Source organism: Mobula hypostoma, chromosome 13, assembly GCF_963921235.1.
Source record: "Mobula hypostoma chromosome 13, sMobHyp1.1, whole genome shotgun sequence".
Lineage (NCBI taxonomy): Eukaryota > Metazoa > Chordata > Chondrichthyes > Myliobatiformes > Myliobatidae > Mobula > Mobula hypostoma.
In genome coordinates this window covers 19,776,840-19,799,661 of record NC_086109.1, presented here as the reverse complement: position 1 = coordinate 19,799,661, position 22,822 = coordinate 19,776,840, and the positions used below count along the sequence as shown (strand labels likewise).

The window sequence follows — 22,822 nt, the reverse complement described above, 5'->3', positions numbered from 1 at the left end:
AATGAGGCAGTTCAGTCCATTGAACCTGCTCTGCCATTTGATCATGGTTGATTTATTATCCCACTCAACCCGAATCTCCTGCCTTCTCCCTGTACTCTTTGGCGCCCTGTCTAATCAAGGACCTATCAACCTCTGCATTAAGTACACCTTAATGACTTGGCCTCCGCAGCTGCCTGTAGCAATAAATTCCACAGGTTCACCATTCTCCATCTAAAGAAGGGTCTGCGTGTTGAAAACTGCTGGGGAACTCAGTGGGTCAGGTAGCATCCATGGAGGGAAATAATATGGGTTGAGATCCTTCAACTGGACTGCTGTTCAGAAAAAGGATCTTGTTTCAAAACGTCAACTGTCCATTTCCTTCCACAGACACTGAGTTCCTCAAGAATCTTGTTTTTTTTCCCCTTCAATATTCCACCATCCTTAGCCTCTTGTGTCCTCAGAATCCTTTTGGAAAAGAGCATTCCAAATCTCTGTTGCTCTTGAGGTGAGGAAAATGCTTCCTGATTTCCTTCTCAAATGGTCCAACCTTGTTTTTATGAAGATGCCTGTTTATTGGGTTTGGAGCCGAATGTCTATGGCTATGAGCGATAACTCTCCAAACTGGGGAAAATTTGAAGAAAACTGAGGATTTTGTGTGTGCATGTTTCAAACATTTGGAAAGCTTTTAAAATCAATCATTCTCAATTCTATTACTTTCCTTGGGTGAGCAATAAAACTGTAGCCAATAGTGTAATCATTCTGAGTAAACAGTAACCTAGTTTGCAATGACAAAGTATAAACAATTATAGTTTTCCAACTTCAGTAAGCCTTACTGTTACATTCAGTCATTCAAAGATAAACAAGGACATCTGTATCTGACATCTTGTCTTGTCTTATCCCTCACTCACCAGCTCCAAAAATGAACTGAGTTCATTTATTTAGTTGACATCTTCAGATTTTGGAGATGTCAGGAGCAGAAAAGGATTGGGAACACTGAAAAGGAACAACAAAGGTGTGTTCAAACATTCAGAGGCACAAGAGAATGAATGGAGAAGCAGAAGCCATGTGGGTTAGTAAGAATAGTTGGAAGAAAGTGGAAGGTAGATCATCCATCAGCTGACTAGGGTTAATAAACTGAAGACCTCCATTGGAAACTCATTGCCTGAAGGTTAGGGGAAGCAGAGGCTCTCACACCATGTAAGGAATGGGTACAGTAGATGAGAACTTGAATTACCAAATACAGAGGGCTCTGGGCCAATTGCTGGAAAATGGCCTGCTGAGTTCCTCCAGCATTTTGCGGGTGTTACTGGAAAATGGGATTATTTTTGCTGGGTTCATGCATGGACATGGTGGGGCAACAGACCTCTCTTAGTGCTGAATGATTTTATGATGATGCTATACTATTTATTATTCTCCCCATTGACATGCATCTCTTTAAAAATGGATAGCAGAATTGGGGTGGGTTCAAAACTTCAGAGCTAAGGTGGAAAAAGGGTCCAACATGCAGTAACAGTGGATAGAAGGAGGTTGCTCTGCATCTTGAGCCCCTGAGCCATTCAGTCAGACTGGTTAGAGCAAGGGTTCCCAACCTTTATCATGCCATGGACCAATACTATTAAGCAAGGGGTCTGTGGACCTCAGGTTGGGAACCCTTGGATTAGAGTCTTATTTCCATCGGTTCTGGAACCTAATTTCATTTAAGAAACATTTACCAGTAAAAAAAAACATTCATGGTCTGAAGTTTCATGAAAACACAAGTCATGTATGAGGTTAAATGGGATAGTGGTTAGATACAGGAAGGAAGTTAGATCCTGCTCAGACGATGAGAGGAAGCTACGTAGGTTTGTGAAAATTTAATTTGATTTTATTTTCTTATTTAGAGATGCTGCACGGTAACAGGCCCTTCTGGCCTAACGAGCCCGCGCCACCCAATTACGCCCGTGTGACTATTTAACCTACTAACTAACTTTAGAATGTGGGAGGAAACGGGAGAACCCAGAGAAAACCCACACAACAACAGGGAAAACATACAAACCTCTTACGGCAGAATTGAACCTGGGTCTCTGGTGCTGTGCTAGTGTTATATTAGCAGCCATGCTCCCGTTCTGACCCGATGAAAACGTTGTTCCTCTAAGTCAAAGGGAGACTTAATGTACTTATCCTATTATGAAACTTCCCTAATCTCTGGCAGTATCCAGGACTGGTGCTTCCTTGGGGTGGCTTTCAATGTGTTTGTTCAGTAACAGCTTCTATGCTCCTCCTCACGCTGACTGAACCCAGAGCAGGCTTCCACTGGTTCCCTTCTGCACTACCTTCAAGAATTTTAAATTTTAAGGTCACTGTGTGATGCTTCAGTGATAGTTTTCACAGAACAATTAAACAGCACAGCATGTATTACGTCCTCCTGTTAATATTAAATCAGTCATTCACTGCCTGGTGTTGCAATTATTTTGAAAAATGCATGAACTTATCCATTATACCAAAATCAACAACACAGGGGGTAAAAGCATTTAGATCAATATTTCACTTAAGGAACTGAACATTATTGTATTCACTTCCTCGTTAAGAAAACTATTTTAAATGATTCATGAGCAGCAGACACCTGGCTTCTCTGTTTCCTTGTTTTGTTTGAAAGGTTGACGATAAAACAGTACAGGCTGGGTGATAATTACCAGAAGTTATGTGGACTCTCGGGTGAGATGCCCCGTGTGCCTGGGAGAACTAACGTGCAACCTCCCTTTACTGCACTCAGTAAGCCCTTCTGGCTCTTCAAACCATGCCGCTGAGCACACCCCCAATTTTAACCCTAGCCTAATCACAGGAGAATTTACAATGTCAATTAACCCTATCAACCAGTGGGTCTTTGGACTGTGGGAGGAAACCAGAGCACCTGGAGGAAACCCATGTGGTCATGGGGAGAACGTACAAATTCCTTACAGGCAGTGGCAGGAATTGAACCCTGGTAATTTACCAATTTACTGTAGAATGTTGTGCTAACCACTACGCTACCGTGCTGCCCTGCCTCTTATAGGATAGTAAGAGAGTACTTGGCCCATTTTGCTAGCACTGGCAATTTGTAAGAGCCATTCATTAATCTCACTCTTCCTCATTCACCCTATAAAAGTTTCTTCATCAAAAATTCATCTAATTCTCTTCTGACTTTCAGGTCATTTTACGTCATAACAACTCACTGTGTATACAAGTAAAAAGGTGCCCCCATCGCCACCTTTTCTCATTTGGACATATAAATATTGCCATTTTCAGACATTTAACTATGTGGCAATTTGATTTCTATGTTCCAGTGTTGTCTCTCTTTAGCTCTAACCTGGATAATTCCTACACGAGAATAGTGGCACAGTATTGGTAAGGTGCAACTTTCCACATGCCAGTTGTGCTGTGCCTTGAGGTTTTACCTGGTGTTGAAGGATATCTGCTCCCCGCACTGAATGTGAATGGTGCTGAGTTCCTGCATGCTTCTCAGATTCGCCGCTGACACGCTGGAGTTGGGCAGGTGAGTGGACTTCTTGTTACTCCGGCGGGAACAACAGGTGCTGGCTGTCCCAGACTCGGAGGAAAGTGAGGGGCTATGAGTGGACGGGCAGTTCTGCATCGAACCTTCGAGGCAATTCTGTTCGAAAGCCGGCTCATCGAGAAACTCGTGGTTCTGGTAAAATTAAGAGGAGGTTAAAGGTTCAGGTGGCGAACTAGTGAGCAGCAAAAGAGTGGAGTCAGACCAGGATGAGAGGAAACACTAATTCAATGGGCATTTGAATGGGAAAGGTGGGCCATTATAGAGTCTTGGAAAGATCAGGCCCTTCTGCCCACTGAGTCTGTTCTGACCACCAGTAACCCATTTACATTAATCCTGTTCTATTCTCCCCACTTTCTCATCAACTCTTCCCAGATTCTACCAATTTACAGAGTTATCATACCAACCTGCAGGAAGGAAACTGGGGCACCTGGAGAAAATTTATGCAGTGGCAGAGAAAAGGAGCGAACGCGACCTGCTCAGGGGCCTGGTTTGAACACGTCCCTGGGGTGTTCTGACACAGCAGCGCCACGTTTGAAAGACCAGCTCTGTTGTCACATGTACAAGTGAAAGGCGTTGCTTGCGTCAAATCAAATCAGTGACGGGTTCTGCCAGGCAGCCCAGGAGTGTTGCCATGCTCCAGGCCACTATAGCACGCCCACAAATCATTAATCACGAATCCAGTTCGTCTTTCAAATGTGGGAGAAAGTTAGAGCACCTGGAAGATACCCAGGCGGTCACTCGGAGAATGTACAGATGGCAGCGGGAATTGAACCCTGCTCTGGTGCTGTAAAGCCATGTGTTAACTGTTATACTATTGTGCCACACCTCTGCAACTAGGGGAAATTTACAGTGGCCAATTATTATTCCAACCTGTACGCCTTTGGGATTTGGAAGGAAACTGAAGGATCTGGAGAGAATAAGACCATAAGACCATATGATGCAGGAGCAAAATTAGGCCATTTGGCCCATCGAGTCCACTCCGCCATTTCATCATGGATGATCCGTTTCTCTTTCAGCCCCCACCTCCATACAGTCACAGGGGAAAAGTACACATTGGGGTTGAATATAGTTTCCTGGTGCTGAGGCAGCAGCCCTGCTGGCTGCACCTCATTTTGTTCAAGTGATTTGTAAATGTTGTGAAAACATTGAACAAAATACTGGAAGAACTCAGCAAGTCAAATGCTGAGGAACTCCAGTATGTTCCGCCAGCATTTTGTGTGTGTTGCTCTGGATTTCCAACATCTGCAGAATATCTTGTATCTCTTAAAGTGCATTTATTTTCTTTTAAAGTTTTAGCAATTTCACTTCTTAAAGCATTTACAAGATTTTAAAGACCAGAGGCATTTGACAAATTCTCCTTTTGACAGAAGACCCTAGTTCTGCTTCCTGTTAGAGGAGAAGTTCCCAACATGAGGTCCATGGACCCCTTGCTTAATGGTATTGGTCCTTGGCATTTAAAAAAAAGGTTGGGGACCCCTGTGTTAGAGGATGTCAGGGTGTTCTCATGGGGCACTGTGGGGTGGGGTAGTCGGGGACTTAACACGAAATCATTCAGACTACTTCTTATCGAGATTGCTGCGAGGGTGGGGTGGAGTGGGGGTGTCCCAGGTGCAGAAGGTCAACTTGATAAGACTTGGGCATCTGCAACTGGGCTGGCAAGTCTGCTCTTTGGATTTGCTTCTGTCGCCCTTTCAGACCGTGCATTTCAGGTCACATCAAATTGAGGAAAACTTTCCTCGTGCCTCTTTTGGTCCTTGTTTCAAAGCCTTTTGCCAGTGGTAAAACTTTTTCTTCATTTTTTTAACCAACAAACGCTTCTTGATTCTGACCCATTTATCAAATCTTGTCTTAAGCCTCTCTGGTCCAAAGGGAGTGGTGCTTTGGACTAATTTGGTGCACCTTCTCAGCTCTTTCAAATATAATATGCAGTGAATTAAGTGACCTTGATAAGAATCTCTGGGACTCTTGCAGTTAAATTTATCACTGCTCTATCAAGTGCGAAAGGGATTCAAAGACACATTTCTACAAAGAGCATCTCTTCAAATTCACAATTATTTTCAGGCAATCTGGTGGCTACAAAGCAAAAACGTCTGTTGTATGCCTCCTGCTCTTGATTTTAAAGAATTAAAGAAATAGAACAGTTACTTTGGTGTAGTCAGAATATTCCTTTGGTAGTACAGCACTCTGAGGAATGTGTGTGATGTAAACATTTCAATAGTGTGGCTGCTTTGGGAATGATGGACACTGCTGTGTCGTTCCTCCCCCTGCTTCAAATAGTAATTGCCCAGTAAAAGCAGTAAGGCCGGCCAGCAGGACCATGGCAACCACACTGGATTTCGGGACAAGTAGTCCCATGTTCGAATCCGGCTGGCTCCTTGCACGCTTTCTGGGTTGAGTGTAAAACAGACAAACACTGAAGAAACGGCAAGGTTCCTGCCCGATGCGCCAGTGAGGCACAGGAAGATATTATTATTGTTATTAAAAGCAGTAAGGAATCTCAATGGAGAATTTCAGTCGTCAACCCTCACCTACAGATTATGAGAGATGGGATTACAATGAGGTGAGTGGTGTATGTTTTCCAGTCATATCTGGCGTGGAATGTGTTCAAGTGGGATACATTGAGATAGATGATGGTGGGTCGAGGTGTATCAGGGTTGTTCAGGTGGGATACATTGAGATAGGTGATGGTGGGTCGAGGTGTATCAGGGTTCAAGTGGGATACATTGAGATAGATGATGGTGGGTCGAGGTGTATCAGGGTTGGTCAGGTGGGATACATTGAGATAGGTGATGGTGGGTCGAGGTGTATCAGGGTTCAAGTGGGATACATTGAGATAGATGATGGGGGGTCGAGGTGTATCAGGGTTGTTCAAGTGGGATACATTGAGATAGATGATGGTGGGTCGAGGTGAATCAGGATTGGTCAAGTGGGATACATTGAGATAGATGATGGTGGGTCGAGGTGAATCAGGATTGGTCAAGTGGGATACATTGAGATAGATGATGGTGGGTCGAGGTGTATCAGGGTTGTTCAAGCGGGATGCATTGAGATAGATGATGGTGGGTCGAGGTGTATCAGGGTTGTTCAAGCGGGATGCATTGAGATAGATGATGGTGGGTCGAAGTGTATCAGGGTCGGTCAAGTGAGATACATTGAGATAGATGATGGTGGGTCGAGGTGTATCAGGGTCGGTCAAGAGAGATACATTGAGATAGATGATGGTGGGTCGAGGTGTATCAGGGTCGGTCAAGTGAGATACATTGAGATAGATGATGGTGGGTCGAGGTGTATCAGGGTCGGTCAAGTGAGATACATTGAGATAGATGATGGTGGGTCGAGGTGTATCAGGGTCGGTCAAGTGAGATACATTGAGATAGATGATGGTGGGTCGAGGTGTATCAGGGTCGGTCAAGAGAGATACATTGAGATAGATGATGGTGGGTCGAGGTGTATCAGGGTTGTTCAGGTGGGATACATTGAGATAGATGATGGTGGGTCGAGGTGTATCAGGGTTGGACAAGTGGGATACATTGAGATAGATGATGGTGGGTCGAGGTGTATCAGGGTTGGTCAAGTGGGATACATTGGGACAGATGATGGTGGGTCGAGGTGTATCAGGGTTGTTCAAGCGGGATGCATTGAGATAGATGATGGTGGGTCGAAGTGTATCAGGGTCGGTCAAGTGAGATACATTGAGATAGATGATGGTGGGTCGAGGTGTATCAGGGTCGGTCAAGAGAGATACATTGAGATAGATGATGGTGGGTCGAGGTGTATCAGGGTCGGTCAAGTGAGATACATTGAGATAGATGATGGTGGGTCGAGGTGTATCAGGGTCGGTCAAGTGAGATACATTGAGATAGATGATGGTGGGTCGAGGTGTATCAGGGTCGGTCAAGTGAGATACATTGAGATAGATGATGGTGGGTCGAGGTGTATCAGGGTCGGTCAAGAGAGATACATTGAGATAGATGATGGTGGGTCGAGGTGTATCAGGGTTGTTCAGGTGGGATACATTGAGATAGATGATGGTGGGTCGAGGTGTATCAGGGTTGGACAAGTGGGATACATTGAGATAGATGATGGTGGGTCGAGGTGTATCAGGGTTGGTCAAGTGGGATACATTGGGATAGATGATGGGGGGTCGAGGTGTATCAGGGTTGTTCATGATGAGGTGCAGCTTAACGCAGGCTGAGGTGGAGGTGAAGGTTGAAGGCAGAAGTGGGAGAAGTGGAATGGAAGGAGTTAGTATAAAGTGAGTGTTTTGCATTAGGAGGTAATGAGGTGAAGTAGGGTAAAGTGAGAAGTGTTCAGGTAAGTTGGGAAGATAGAGTGAGTCTGTTTAAATGATTGGGTTGGGTTTAAGTAGATGAGATAGGTGGCAAAATAAGCCTGGTCAAGTTGTTTGGATAAGGATGGAATGGGTCAGTGCTATTTGGTAATGGTGACATACATGCAATATGAGAGATATTGGTTCCTTAACGATGTTAAAGCTACGAGTGGGAGTGGGGACAAGCTCTCACTACCTACAAAATGCACCCAATGGCGTGCATCTCAAATAGCCTCTGACAACCAAGTTCAGCTCCTGGCCTTCACATGTGGCTTAGCTACTAAGCGCAGTGGAACCACTTCCACTGACAGGAGAAGAGGCAAAGGCGGGCTACTGGTGCCTTAAAACCAGTCGCTTCGGGCAGCTGGGGCTCGCCAGCTGTGTTTGGCAGCTCATCCAGCAGAAGAAAAACTCTGATCTCAAACCTCTGCTGCATTGCGGTTAAACCCACTCAAGGAGAAGGCTTCAGAGTAAACCCTGAGGGAAAAATTCAGAACTGGACAGAACTGGAGTCCCTAAGGCAGACCTATGTTGAGTTCAATGCTGACTGGCAACTCCCACAAAGCTGTACTGGTCCCTGCTGTTCCTTTGGGTTCATCGGATGCGTGGAGAGAGGGAGCTTGCCGCCTGGGCAACAGCTTGCTCTCCATATTGTACTGCCTAGGCTTGTGTATCTAAGCAGCTAGGACACAACATCCATAGTCGACCCTGACTGAAGGAAGCCTCATTCATGTGATATGTTACCGTAGGCTGGGAGAGATGAACTGAACTGTACGTGCTGGAATGAGAAATGCTGGGATAGCTTAGGGATAGATGACAGAAGGACAGAGTTTAAAAAAAAATTGCCTAGAGCAGGGTGGCGAACCTATAGCATGTGTGCCCAAGATAACTTGTGCAAAAGATTATTTGGCACGTGGCATGAGATGCTGCCCCTCAATGCTTTAAACTCCACCCATAATACAAAGATACATTATGATTATCTTTACTGCCAAATGAAGCAGTACATTAATTTTCACAACCTGAGTGCAGTGAGGTGTTTTCACAGGAAGTGTCTCATGCCAGCTTGGTGCCAGCTGGATGGTTGTGAGAACACATGACGTTGGATAATAGGTTTTGAAATGCTCTCAGACCTGGTATACACATTAGTATGTGGATAGTAAATAGTTAGAGTAGCGATACTATATAGTAATAATGTTACATTTCAGTTGTATTTTTAAAAGATTAATATGAATAATTTTTGAACAAGTTTTCTAAAATGCTTCATTTATTTCAATCCGTGTTTTTTTTATACTTTTATTAATAGTAGAACAATGAATACATGCAAATAAGCATCTGGACTCATCTCTTTCCTTAAAAAAGTCCATCGTAATTGTTACTAATTCATTAATCAATGATAATCTTTGCTCAAAATTACCATGGCAGGTGAGAGAACTTTTTAGATCATTGCCAGTTTGGGCACACACTCTTATAAAGGTTCGCCACCTCTGGCTCAGAGTGTGATAAATGAGAAGCAACCCTTCAAAATATGGGTACTTGGTAGGACTACCGGATCAAAGCCGCTGGTGTGAAAGGTTTCTTATTTCCCTATGGCTGAGGTAGGAGAAATACAAGGTTCCTTCATTATGGTTGCATATGAACTGGAATAACAGAAAGCTCCTGTCACTGTCTTAAAGCAACTAAAGAAGAGAATGAAAGTACAAGGGAATTGCACCAAATTATTTCGCACTGGCTTACAGCTGCAACAACTAATGTGAGAAGACTGCTGAAGTAAAGAGAAAGGTTTGCAAGGCTGTGCAGAAATGATCCTGGATCGAAGGGAATGAAGTATAGAGTGCACAATTGGATTAAAATCAGCATGTAAAAGCAAGTCCGTTGGACTAAATGTGTTTTTATCGTTTATTTATTTATTAACTGAAGAAAAGTCAAAAATTGTAAAAGACTTCATATTTTTATCAATGTGTTCAAGTATTTATCACTCCCTGAAAACTTGTTCCTTATTATTTACTTTACTTGTTTGTTCGGTCATTTTCATGATTTGTTATAATATATTGCTTCAAGGGTACCGAACAGAAATGGCAAAATAATCAGGAGAGTGGTGAGAGAATTTTTGAAATATAATGAGCTGAGTAGAGTGGGCAATACCCAGTGTTTCAGCAGTTCATTGGCAGGTACATCAGGGGCTTACACAGCCTGACTGTAAACTTGGAGAGATATTGGGGCATTTGTCACATTACCTGGTGAAGGCTCGTGATCCCCATTCATTTAAATGGAGATTCATGATCTGAAGTTCGGGAAGAAAAACGACAAATTGTGTTATTTTAATGTTTTCAATTTTTTGGCATCTTAATGCAATTTTAATATATTTTATTTAATTTATCTTTTACTTTAATTATTTAAAGAATGTTAATAGGTTTTGGATGTTTCTCTACACCTGAGGTATTGTGTTTAAAATCTTACAAAGTCACATACCTACATTCCACTGGAGGAACTCAGCAGGTTGAGCATCATCTGTATGAGGAAAGGAGCTGTCAGCATTGAAGATTTTGACCAGAATGTTGACGGTTCCTTTCCCCACCACAGATGCTGCTCGGCATGCTGAGTTCCTCCAGCTGATTTTTTGTTGCTACGAATTCCAGCATCTGTGGTCTCTTGTGTCTCCAAGGCCACGTATCTTCCTGCCTCACCTTCGGTAAAGTTGTTCTGGGGCCAAGAAATTAATGTTATCTCATCGAGACAGAATCTTTGCTGAAGCCTAACTATGCCTCACTACCTGACTTGGTGATCACAAGGCCCAGGAAAATTGGACCTATTCGTCCATATCTGTTTGGCAGTGCATGTAATTGTAGGACCAAATTGAGGACAACCTGGAATGTACTGTCTTTAGACCATAAGACCATAGATATAAGAGCAGAATTAGGCCATTCAGCCCATTGTGTCTGCTCTGCTATTCCATCATGGCTAATTTATTATCACTCTCCACCCATCTTCCTGCCTGCCCCCAGTAATTTTTGACACCCTGACTAATCAAGAACCTATCAACCATTTTTCAAAAGGACTTGACAAGACAGAAAGAAATCGCAGAGGAATGGGAACCATCCAGAGGGAAACGAGGTTAATTATTTATTGGTATCTTAATGCATTTTTAATACATTTTATTTACTTTGTTTCTTACTTTAATTATTTAAAGGAATGTTAATAGGTTTTGAATGTTTCTCTGTATCTGAGGTACTGTATTTAAAAACTTACAAAGTCACATTGGTGCAATCTCAGCAGGTCAAGCATCATCTGTGCGAGGAAAAGAGCTGTTGACATTTCAGGTTTTGACTGAAATGTTGACTGCTATGATTTGAAATGAAGATTAACAATGAAGCCACTTAGCAATGCAGGTTAAAGATGATGAATTGCTGTTCCTAACATGAGACTTCATTCAAAGGCTTGGGACAAAGGTGCTTCCCCACTGACCTCTGGTGATTAATTGTGACGGTCCACTAATAGCACACTCTGACCTTTGCCCTCATACATTTGTTGCCTGAGACATTTCCCCCAGCAGCATTGTCTCACAAATTTTGCCTCCTCATTGAATATACCAAGAACTGAACTCATAACACTTTTGAGATCAAAAGTATGTTAAATGCAGATTTGAATTAATAAATGATTTTGCTTTCTAATCAGCAGCAAATTGTCGATTTGACCTTGGGCTCAATTGACTTCAGGGAACAATTCACTGAAATAAACATTAAAGACAATTTCTATGGTGACAAAAGATTATACTCGCTGATTGCTCATTGAACAAGATGTTTTTCAATCAGAAGTGAAAGTAGATGGTAGATACAATGAATATTCTGTATCTAATCTTCTCAGATATTTTCTGTGCTCATTATTTCACTGTACTCCTTGTGAGGGTATAGTTACACAGGCACCAGACTGTCATAATCCTTCTATTCTTACTTGTCTCCATTTTATTTACACTATCATTAGCATCTGTACCTTCATTTACCAAGGACCTATATAATGCAGTTTCCTTGATAAACCTCGTCGTATTTTCACTTCTCAGTCCTATGTTAGGTTGTTGTTTAAATCTTCCCTTTTATTAAAGTTGCTTAAGGATTTATTCTTTAAAGATTAGCTTTATTTGTCACATGCACCTGGAAACATCGAATGAAATGCACAGTTTGCATCAACGACCAACACAGGCCGAGGATGAGCTGGCGATAGCCCACAAGAACCACCCTGCTTCTGGCACCAATTTATCAGGCCCACAATTGACTAGCTTGTGTGTCTTTGGAATATGGGAGGAAACTGGAGCACCCGTAGGAAACCCATGGGGTCACGGGGAGAACGTGCAAACAGAATAATTTCTTACAGATGTTGTTATTTATTTATTGACATAGCGTGTGGAGTAGGCCTTTGAGCCGCACCGCCCAGTAATCTCCCAATTTAATCCTAACTCAATCATGGGACAATTTACAATGACCAATTAACCTACCAACTGGTAGGTCTTTGGAATGTGGGAGGAAACCGGAGCATCTGGAGGAAACACACACGATCGTGGGAAGTACAGACAAACTCCTTACAGACAATGTGGGAATTGAACCTGTGTCACGGGTACTGTAAAGCGTTTTGCTAACAACTACGCTACTGTATTGCCCTGTCCACTAATGACCCTGCTAGGGGAGGGTAAAGTTGACAGTTCTGCAAATGATTGTCTTTATTTCCCCTTGTGAGTGCCAGCAAGTTTAGTCTTGCTATGCTTGTGATCCCTAACTTGCTGACTGCCCATTCACCACCGATTCTCTGACATTGGCTTCTTGTGGAGAACAGCAGAGGAGTGTAAAGTCCACTGACTGAGATAGGTGATCCAATCAAATGACTTGCTTCAAGTTAAATAGGCTGTGAGGAGCAAAGGCAAGTGTTAGCATTATTCTATTGTTTTGGATTTGTTTATATTTTAAAACATCTTATCTTTTAATAGAAAAAAAACTAACAATTTGAGTAGATTTTGATAGTTTGATAACTATGATCTTAAGGGTTTGAAAGTAAGATAAAATTTAAGCTGAGAGGGTGGTGGAGGTCAGATCAATATGGAGGTAGATACATTTTTGAAGCATTGAGGATCTGAGGGCTATGGGGAACTGGTGCAGAAGAGGAGTTGAGATCATGATTATACTGGATGGTGGGGCAGGTGGCCTTCTCCTGTCCATATTGTCTTATGTTTGTTTCTGTCCTTGTGCATGTTATGTTCAGTATTTAATATTTCAGTTATATCTGAGTAATCTTACACACATTATATACACACACACACACATATACACACACACACACACATACACACACACACACACACACATATACACACACACACACACACACACATTATATACACACACACACACACACACACACACACACACACACACATATATAGTTTGATTAAACATTCTTGTTCATTTAAATAATCCATTATGGGTTATACGTATAAATATGTGAATTGCATACAGCATCACACTACCTTGTGATACGTGCGTGCCTTGCTTAAAGTAAACATAAAGTTAGACCCATATTCACTGACCCCTGTGTTTTCCTTGCAATTATTATAATGTTCCAAAGTTACGAAACATAACATGCTTCTTCATGTCAGAAGCATTTGGTATGTTCAAAGCTTTTGACATCCAGCTAACTCAGGGTTTTGCCTTCACCCTCAATCATTTTTCAGCCCTATTGTGGGTATGTGAATTCTGCCTCGCCCGCCCCCCACACTTCTCCAACTCCAACTGTGTCTTGGTAGTCCAACAATGCTAAGGACTAGGTTGGTTTCTTTCAGGAAATTGTTCCCATGTGAGGTGAAGACTTCATAGCTCAGTGATGTGTGACTAAATGGTGGCACGCTTCATTGTAATGGCCTCTCCGGGTCCACCAAGTGGTGCAAATGTTTGTCTTACCTGTTTTTCTTAGGATCGCCAGGCACCGCTGGACATTAATAATGCAATATTCTGTAAGTCTGGTTAACGTTATTCTGCCCCACATAAACATGAACCTTGCATTTTACGCCAACTTGTCAAACTTCAGATCAGGCCACCACTCAGGAACATGTGCTGATTATTATTTTGTGACTGGATGTGTTGGATCATAACTATATGTGCTGTGTGTGACTGCATGTACTATGTTAGGCTTCAAAGGAACGATCTCTTGTTCAGCTGTATACATATGTATGGTTGTTTAATTAACAATAAACATGAACTTGAACTTGAATTAAATCAGCGATCTATTGGCAACACAGTGTTCTGGTGTTAGAGCTCATTGTGTGACTCACATGCATCACCCCTCCAACAAACAGGCATCTCATTTCTTTAGCCAGACCTGACTGAACAACCCTCTCGCCCCAGGGATTAGCCTGGTGCATAACACGAGATCAGCGTATTATTAACAAAGTTGGGTGATTGATGGCTGGCAAGGAGTTGGTGGGCTGAAGGGCCTGCACCTGAGACTCGCGACTCTGTGTCAGCGGTTCTGTGAACCGCCATGTTTTGGAAACTTAGCTCAAGGACAGGTCAAGCAACGGCTCAAGAATATCGCTTACAGACAGGCAGTTATTTGTGGGAGTGAGAAAGGGTTCCAAATTATTCTAGTTGCTAAAAAGATTAACAATTCAGCTTCACTACCACAAGGGAAATTCTAAATAGTCAGACTGCAGAAATGCATTCTTAAGGATGCAAATTAGGTCAATCTTCATTTCTACTGACCACTATGTTCTTTGGAATCCTTGGAGAGATGACACTATAACTGTGCCATTTAATTAAGGGTGTTATATACCCTCAGTGGGCACTTTAATAGGTACCTGCTCTTTAATGCAAATACCTAATCAGCAAATCATGTGCCAACGTCTTAGTACATAAAAGCAGGGGTCCCCAACCTTTTTTGCACCATGGACCTGTTTAATATTGACAATATTCTTGCGGACCGGCTGACGGGGGGGTGGGGGTATTCAAGTAGGGTTAAACTCACCTCAACATGTCTTTTACATTTAGGGTTGCCAACTGTCTCACTCCCAAATGAGGGACAAAAGTAGGAGTCAAATCCAGGGACACTTTACCTCAGGAAAGACTACCATGACCTTGAAGTTTTGCGCGGGCACCTGTGTGCGCATGTGTGACGTGCGCATGTGATGTGCGCATGCGCCTACGTACCGATTTTTTCCCCACAAATCAGTTTTGCCTTCATCTTCCCGACTATACTGTACATACATTATTTCTATTTTATATAGGCTGTGTATTTATCATATCATTCCTGCTTTTACTATATGATAGTGTTATTTATTTTTGGTTTTATGTGTTATTTGGTATGGTTTGTTAGGTTATTTTTTGGGTCTGGGAATGCTCAAAAATTTTTCCCATATAAATTAACGGTAATTACTTCTTTGCTTTATGCCATTTTGGCATGAAAGGTTTCATAGGAACGCTCTACCTTAGCAGGAGAAATATAGGACAAGGGCGGTCCCGTATGGGACAAACCAATTTAGTCCAATATACGGGATGTCCCGGCAAATACGGGACAGTTGGCAACCCTATGTTCAAGTTCAACAGTGCGTGACAGGGAATGAGGAAAGGTGCAGCTGACTCATATTGTTTCCTCACGGCCCGGCAGCACATGCTTTGCGGACTGGTACTGGTCCGCGGCCCGGTGGTTGGGGACCGCTGCATAAAAGGCATACAGACATGGTTGAGAGGTTCACGTGTTCAGATCAAATATCAGAATGGGAAAGAAAAGTGATCCAAATGTCTTTGCCCGTGGACTGATTGTTGGTGCCAGAAGGGGTGGTTTGAGTATATCAGAAACTGCTGATCTCTTGGGATTTTCACGCACAGCAGTCTTTAGAGTTTACAGAGAATGGTGTGAAAAACAACAACAGAAAAAAATCAAGTGAGTGGTGGGTCTGTGGGCGAAAATGCCTTGTTAATGAATGAGGTCAGAGGAAAATGGCCAGACTACTTCAGGATGACAGCAGGGTGATAGTAACCCAAATAACTACGCGTTACAATGGTGGTGTGCAGAAGACCGTCTCTGAACACACAATATGTTGAGCCTTGAAGTGAATGGGCTAGAGGAACAGAAAATCACACCAGGTTCCTGCACTTAATAAAGAGGCCACTGAGTGTAAAAGTAAGCTATTGCTAGTAAATAGAATAGAATGTTTTCTAAAGCTACACAAATTATTTTTTAAATTACTGTTGTCTTCTGCCACCAATGCAAATGTGCAATCTGTGTCTGCCATTATTCCTGGCCTCTTGCAAATTCAGTTCCATTGTACTTCACTGGATTGCACGAGCAGAGATGAGTACAGATGGCAGCAGATTCTCCTGCATGAGCAGGAGAGAACAAAGACATTTTTTTTTCTCTAGAAGCAACAAGCAAAAGCTCTTGTTCTAATGGAGTCTGATAATTCCACATGTAGCCTAGCAACCAAAAGCACAGAGGATGACAACTGCATCAGAGGACCAGGCAGGACCCAATACATAGCAATTCATGTACTGAAGATCAACTGAGGGAAGATAAGAAGTACCTTGGTGGAAGTTGATGTCCGTACCGATAAGAGAGGGTCATCCAACAGGTAGGACAGTCCCTGCAAGATCAACAGAAGAGAAAAGGAATGTGTCAGATATGCAGTTTTGAATTCTGTGTAATAATCTTAGCATTGTGATTCAGACACACTTGTAAGAAAAGTAAGGAGTGGTGTATTTAGCTATTATATATGACATGAAGAGGTAGGGAATGGACGGATATGGACCAAATGCAGGCAGGTGGGACTTGTTTCAATTGGAATCATGTTTAGCACAGACAATGAACTCGACATTATTTTGCTCTCTTTTTGCACTATTTATTAATTTTTAGTAGATCCTTATTGTAATCTTTAATGCATTGCACGGTACTGCTGCCACAAAACATCAAGATTCATGACATATGTCAGTGATAATGCACCTGATTGTTCTCATTGTTACCATTGGGAAAGAGGTACAGAAGCCTGAAGGCACACACTCAGCGATTCAGGAACAGCTTCTTCCCCTCTACCATCCGATTTCTAAAGTGTCATTCAACCCCTGTACGCTACTCACTACATTTTTTCTTTTTTTTGCAGCACTTATGTTTAACTTAAATATTTAATAGACATATATATATATATATACACACTTACTGTAATTCAGTATTTTTTCTCTGTATTTGTTTATCACGTATTTCATTGTACTGCTGCCATAAAGTTAATGAATTTCATGACATATGCCGGTGATATTAAACCTGCTTCTGACACTGTGTGTTCCTGGACTATACTGCTCTATTTACAATGTTATGTATTCTATATTCAATGACCCAAATCTTCATCCCAGTGATACAGTGGAATGCCTGCAATCTCTGCGAGAGCACCTCACTTTTTTTTTAATATTCTTTAAATGCGAACCTTGAAGCCAGTTTAAAGTTTGGAGTTTATAAACCTTTTGGGTGAAGCAGTTTGGTCCTGTCCTGTACAGTTCGTTTTCTGTTCTATTCTTCCTTTCTCAGCCAATGGTATCCTCCAACGATCTGAATACCTGCAGATTAGAACCATCCACTCTCCGCAGTAAAGTGATTCCATTATAGCTGAGAAGCTGGCACTTAACTGATAAGGTGAAAAATTGCCCAATCTACAAACAGAAGAATTCATGGCAGATATAAAGTGAACAATTAGAGAGCTCTAAAGCATCTCTCAATCTCTGTAAAGGGATGGAAAGAGTCCAACACTTTACAGAGTCATTAACTGTGCCACCAAACCAAACCGATCATTAATAACTTCACCCTTACTCTGCATTTTGCCAGCATAGCATGTCTACAGATCTCATTGCACTCTACAAGTTCAAGTTTATTGTCACAACTAAACAAAACATCGTTCCTTTGGGTCCAAAGTGCAAACACAGAGCATATAGTCACACACAGCTCATGGAGTAATGATTCAGTTACAATCATATACTCTTGTGATTGATTGCATACAAATGCAGATCGCCAAATGCTAAGAGCACCTCCCCTCGATTTAAAGGTAGATTTTTACTATCTGTGATGCACTGTGGTAAAATTGACATCAGCCAACAACAGATTTTATTCTTCTGCACCTTGCAGGAAGGAGCAGCAATTCCCCAAGCCTGATTCCTCTTCAATAAGAAATGTAAGAGCTTTTAACCTTTTTTCCTGCCCTATCCAATCTCCACGCCCCTTGATCGGCCGGACCAGGCTAACTGTTCTTGAAAACTGGAATTCCCATCCCAAAAAGTGCTGTTGAGGATGGGGAGATAATTGAGAACTTAAATGATGATCTTTGTGAAGAAAGGAGGCTTGGACAATGGAGGGGAAATGGAGTTCAGATATAGAACAGCCACAATGTAACTGAGAAGCATATAGGGCCAATAGTCCTTAGGTTTCCCTGTATACATTATTTTCACCTAAAGATGGCTTTTGACTTTCATTACCTGGACAAATCGTCAAAAGAGATTAATAGTATATGCAACCAACAAGTGCAAACAAGAGAAAATCTGCAGATGCTGGAAATTCAGGCGACAAACACAAAATGCTGGAGGAACTCAGCAGGCCAGGCAGCATCTATGGTAAAAAGTACAGTCGACGTTTCGGGCTGTTCAGGTTCAAGTTGAAATGCATGACACTTAACACCATTTTTGTTCTCCTTTTTCACTACTAATTATATATATATTTCCTAGTGTAATTTGTAGTCTACTTATCTATTACACTGTACCGCTGCTGCAAAACAACAAATTTTACGACACATGTCGGTAATAATAATCTAATTCTGATTCAAATTTAAGCATGTTATTGTTATAAGTATACATACACAGGGTATGCAGGACAGAACATTACAAGGACAAACATAAGTTAACATAAACTTAACATACATTATACTTAAAACTTTTACATAACGTGGATTATTACCTTGTGCAATATCCCTGTCCAGTGTTTCAGTGAATCTTCTGTCCCACCCTCTCTAACCTTTCTTTCCTCAGCCTTCCTACAAGGCTTAAATGATACTGGTAGGCAGCCGTCGATCCCAGGGGATCATGGCGTTGTGCCTCTGGTGGACTGTGTTCTCTCCAGGGTGCAAGCCTGGGTGGGAAGATTTGAAGAACCGGCTGTTGCCCATGCAGCGGGTTCCCTCTCTCCACGTCACTGATGTAGTTCAAGGGAAGGGCAAGCGCCGATACAGCTTGGCACCAGTGTCGTCGCAGAGGTTGCCAGAGTGAAATTGTAAACAACATCAAACTGCCTTAGGGACCCCGGCTCCGGATTTCTTCTTCGGGGTTTTCTCCCAAAGCCTTTCCCATGGGTGGATATGGCCGCAAGGCAGCGGAGGTTTAAAGTCAGATTTCCCTTCTCCTTGGCGGGTTGCCATCCAAGGTTGATGAGTCCCACCTGCATGGCTTAAATGAACAGCTCCTCAAATTCTGGCTAGGCATGTTACAGCCTCCCATCTTGAATACTTGAAATCAACCGGTTCAGGTAGCTAGTATTTTTAAGAACTTAACGTTTTATAGCATTTAAAGTATCTTCCCTTTGTAAATTTCAATAGTGACCCCTCCCCCTTCCCCCGATTACATCCTCGCATATTTCTTTATTTGTCCCACTACCACTTTTATGAATCAACCTCTTCACCTTCACCTTAGATTCCCTTTGCACTCTCCTTCCCTCACCGGCTTCTCTGCAGCTTAAAGCTCAAACTGTTCCCTATTCAGACAATGGCTGTTTGACCTGGAATGTTAAATCTGTTTCTTTCTTCACTGGTGCTGCCTGATCAGTTTTTGCCACAGCAGAATTGTGCATGTTGGATAAGTAATAATCAATGGAATATGTTGAAATAAAAGATATTTTAAGTGGAATTTTCGACACAAAGCACAGGAAAATGCCTTTAGCTGTCAGTTGATGCCTATGCTCCAGTTCTATCTCCTGCAATCCTTCTTCCAACCAAAGGAGGTATAAGGCACTCCTTCCCTCTACTAGCCAGCAGGTCACCCTTGGGCGAGGTGTAGCACCTGTCTAGCCATCCCCACCCCACCGATCAGGGTGATGTGAAGCCATGGGAGCAGGTGGTGGATGGTCGTAGGAGCAGCTGGTGCATATCACAAGTCCTGGTTATGCGGCCACTGACGCCAGGCAGACAACCTCTGAAAAGTATTGATAATGGCTGGGGCCACCCATCTTGTAAAGACACTGGCCAAAAGAAGGCAATAGCAAGCCACTTCTGTAGGAAAATTAGCCAGGAATAATCATGGTCATGAAAGGAGCATGATTGCCCACGATTGCCCACATCATACAAAATGGCACATAACGAATGAGCGAACCTGAACCTTTTTTTCAAATTCTTCATCTCAAGTGCATCCATTTTTATTTGCCTCAACATTCTGTGATGGTGGGTTCCAAACTCTGTAGTTTTCCTTTGATTTCTCTATGAGATATTTGTTATCTTAGTTTAGTGGTTTCTTGGTTTGCTCCACTCTCTAAGCAGGCTGTCCCTGTGACTATCTAACCTCAAAGTGAAATATTTCTTAACATAATTGTTGCCTTAATGGATTCACCCTTTTTGGGGGCTTCCTTTTATTTATTTATATGCCCTTTGAATACTTCGCTAGTTTGTTTTATGTTCGTTCATAATTTAATATTATAATTCCTGAGCGCCTGTGACTTTCCTAAGAGAAACACGCCCGTATTTTGACCGTCAATTGACTACTTCATAGACTGCCGTCTGTGTCGATGTGTCTTGATGCCGATACAATTACGCATCTCTGATGGAGGCTTTGCAATTAAATGACACTCCCGTGTTTTTAAATTGGGCAAGTGGCTTAAATTGTGTTGCAAAACTGATATTTTTAATTACGAAGGAACCGTTTTCAGTGTGCTAGACATGCCAGTTATTTCAGGTTGTGACAGGTGTTCAGTGATAGTTCACACTCATTATGGAGCAATTGCCTTTTACACTTAATTACCTCTAAGTGGAGAGCACTCAAGTGTAGCTAGAAATATGAAATGACACATTTACAAGTACGATGGAATCTTGTTAGGTTTAGTAGTTTTGAGGCAGGCAAATATGTTGAATACTAAATTGCCCATTGGGGCTAGTGGGCAAATTGTTGGGGTATTGTATAGCTACATAGAAGCTATAGCGGGTAATTCATGCCAATAGCCATTACCATGTTATTCTCTTCTCGATGGCTCTTGATAATTTGCATCGTGTGTGGATTTTATTAAAACTAAAGCTAGGGCATTGAGGAGACCTTTAGGTAGAGGTTGTAGTCTCCCCTGGTAATGTTGAGTCCATTTCATCCTGGCAATCCATTTTTAATTACAGAAAATGGACTTTAATGCCTTTATAAGTGGCAATAAAATTATACAGAACAAACCTACCTCTAAACAGTGCTGAAGAAACAGCATGATACTACTTGACATTCTGCTATTGAACAATTTCTTTTCGTTCTGGTTTCAGTAGGTGAAAATAGTATAAGAGAGCATCTGAAAAGGTCCTGGGTCATGGTGAGTTATTGGCTCCATAACAACCAAAAGACACAACCACTAACCACAGCAATGCACATAAAAGTTGCTGGTGAACGCAGCAGGCCAGGCAGCGTCTATAGGAAGAGGTACAGTCGACGTTTTGGGCCGAGACCCTTTGTCAGGACTAACTGAAAGAAGAGCTAGTAAGCTCTTGCTTGCTCTTACTATCTCTTCTTTCAGTTAGTCCTGACGAAGGGCCTCGGCCCGAAATGTCAATTGTACCTCTTCCTATAGATGCTGCCTGGCCTACTGCGTTCACCAGCAACTTTTATGTGTGTTGCTTGAAATTCCAGCATCTACAGATTTCCTTGTGTTTGCACTAACCACAGCCTCCACTTACTCTTGTCCACACTGCTCCAGAATACGTGGATCCTGGACTGGCCTCTACAGACGCCTGACAGCCACCAATAAGTCAAGTCAAGTCAAGTCAAGTCACTTTTTATTGTAATTTCGACCATAACTGCTGGTACAGTACACAGTAAAAATGAGACGACGATTTTCAGGACCATGGTGGGTGCTACATGAACAATACAAAAACTACGCTGAACTACGTAAAACAACACAAAACTACACTAGACTACAGACCTACCCAGGACTGCATAAAGTGCACAAAACAGTGCAGGCATTACAATAAATAATAAACAATACAATATGCACAGTAGAGGACAATCCCTCAGGAGAACATCATACTTGATTCAAGTGATTGCACCACTACTGTTGGCTGGATGAGCTTAACCCAGCTTCCAGTGACTTCCTCAAAGAAAGATTCTTCATTTGTGCCTGTCAGCAGATAGCCTCACAATGAACCTGTCCTGCCTTCTCCTTTTGCACACACTTAAAGGCACGCTCACACATGTATAAACACACACACTCATACAGACATGCATGCACATGCAAAATTCTATAACTACATGCAAATACAGAAATATATCTACACATGCTCTTTATACAATTCTTTACTCAGAGTGGTGGGTGCGTAGAACGTGCTCTCAGGGATGGTGGTAGAGGCAGATACATTACACCCATTTAAGTAACTCTTTGATAAAGGGAGGGTTATGTTGGAGGAAAGGGTTAGATTGATCTCAGAGTAGGTTAAAAGTTCGGCACAACATCATGGGACAAAGGGCTTATACTGCGAATAATGTTCCATTTTCTATGTTCACAGATGCACATGCAAATGGGTGCACACATTGAGGGCATGTGCACAAATATATACCAACTCAGGAGCACATACGCATATTTTACCAAGAGAAACATGATTAAATAATTTGAATAATGAGATGTAAATAAGAACAAAGTGAGAATTGATTGCTAAAGCTTGAAAATTGGTTAAGTTAAATAACTTTAAATTAAGACTAGACTGAATCGAGTGAATTTAGAAAGAAGGAGATTCAAGGACATGACTGGTA

The 22,822-nt window shown here is 42.1% G+C and overlaps 1 protein-coding gene across 3 annotated transcripts in view; it reads right to left on the bottom strand.

Annotated features, from left to right (window-relative positions):
* kcnd3 (potassium voltage-gated channel, Shal-related subfamily, member 3) overlaps window positions 1–22,822 on the bottom strand; it is a 392,845-nt gene that overhangs the window by 12,598 nt on the left and 357,425 nt on the right. For 2 of the 3 annotated variants that reach the window (XM_063065400.1, XM_063065399.1), the window contains exons 6-7: window positions 16,399–16,458; window positions 3,393–3,643 (exon numbers count right to left, since the gene is read on the bottom strand). In XM_063065400.1, coding sequence (XP_062921470.1) covers window positions 3,393–3,643; window positions 16,399–16,458 — 311 coding nt within the window. The remainder of the gene's footprint in view (window positions 1–3,392; window positions 3,644–16,398; window positions 16,459–22,822) is intronic. The other variant, XM_063065401.1, reaches the window with a different exon arrangement.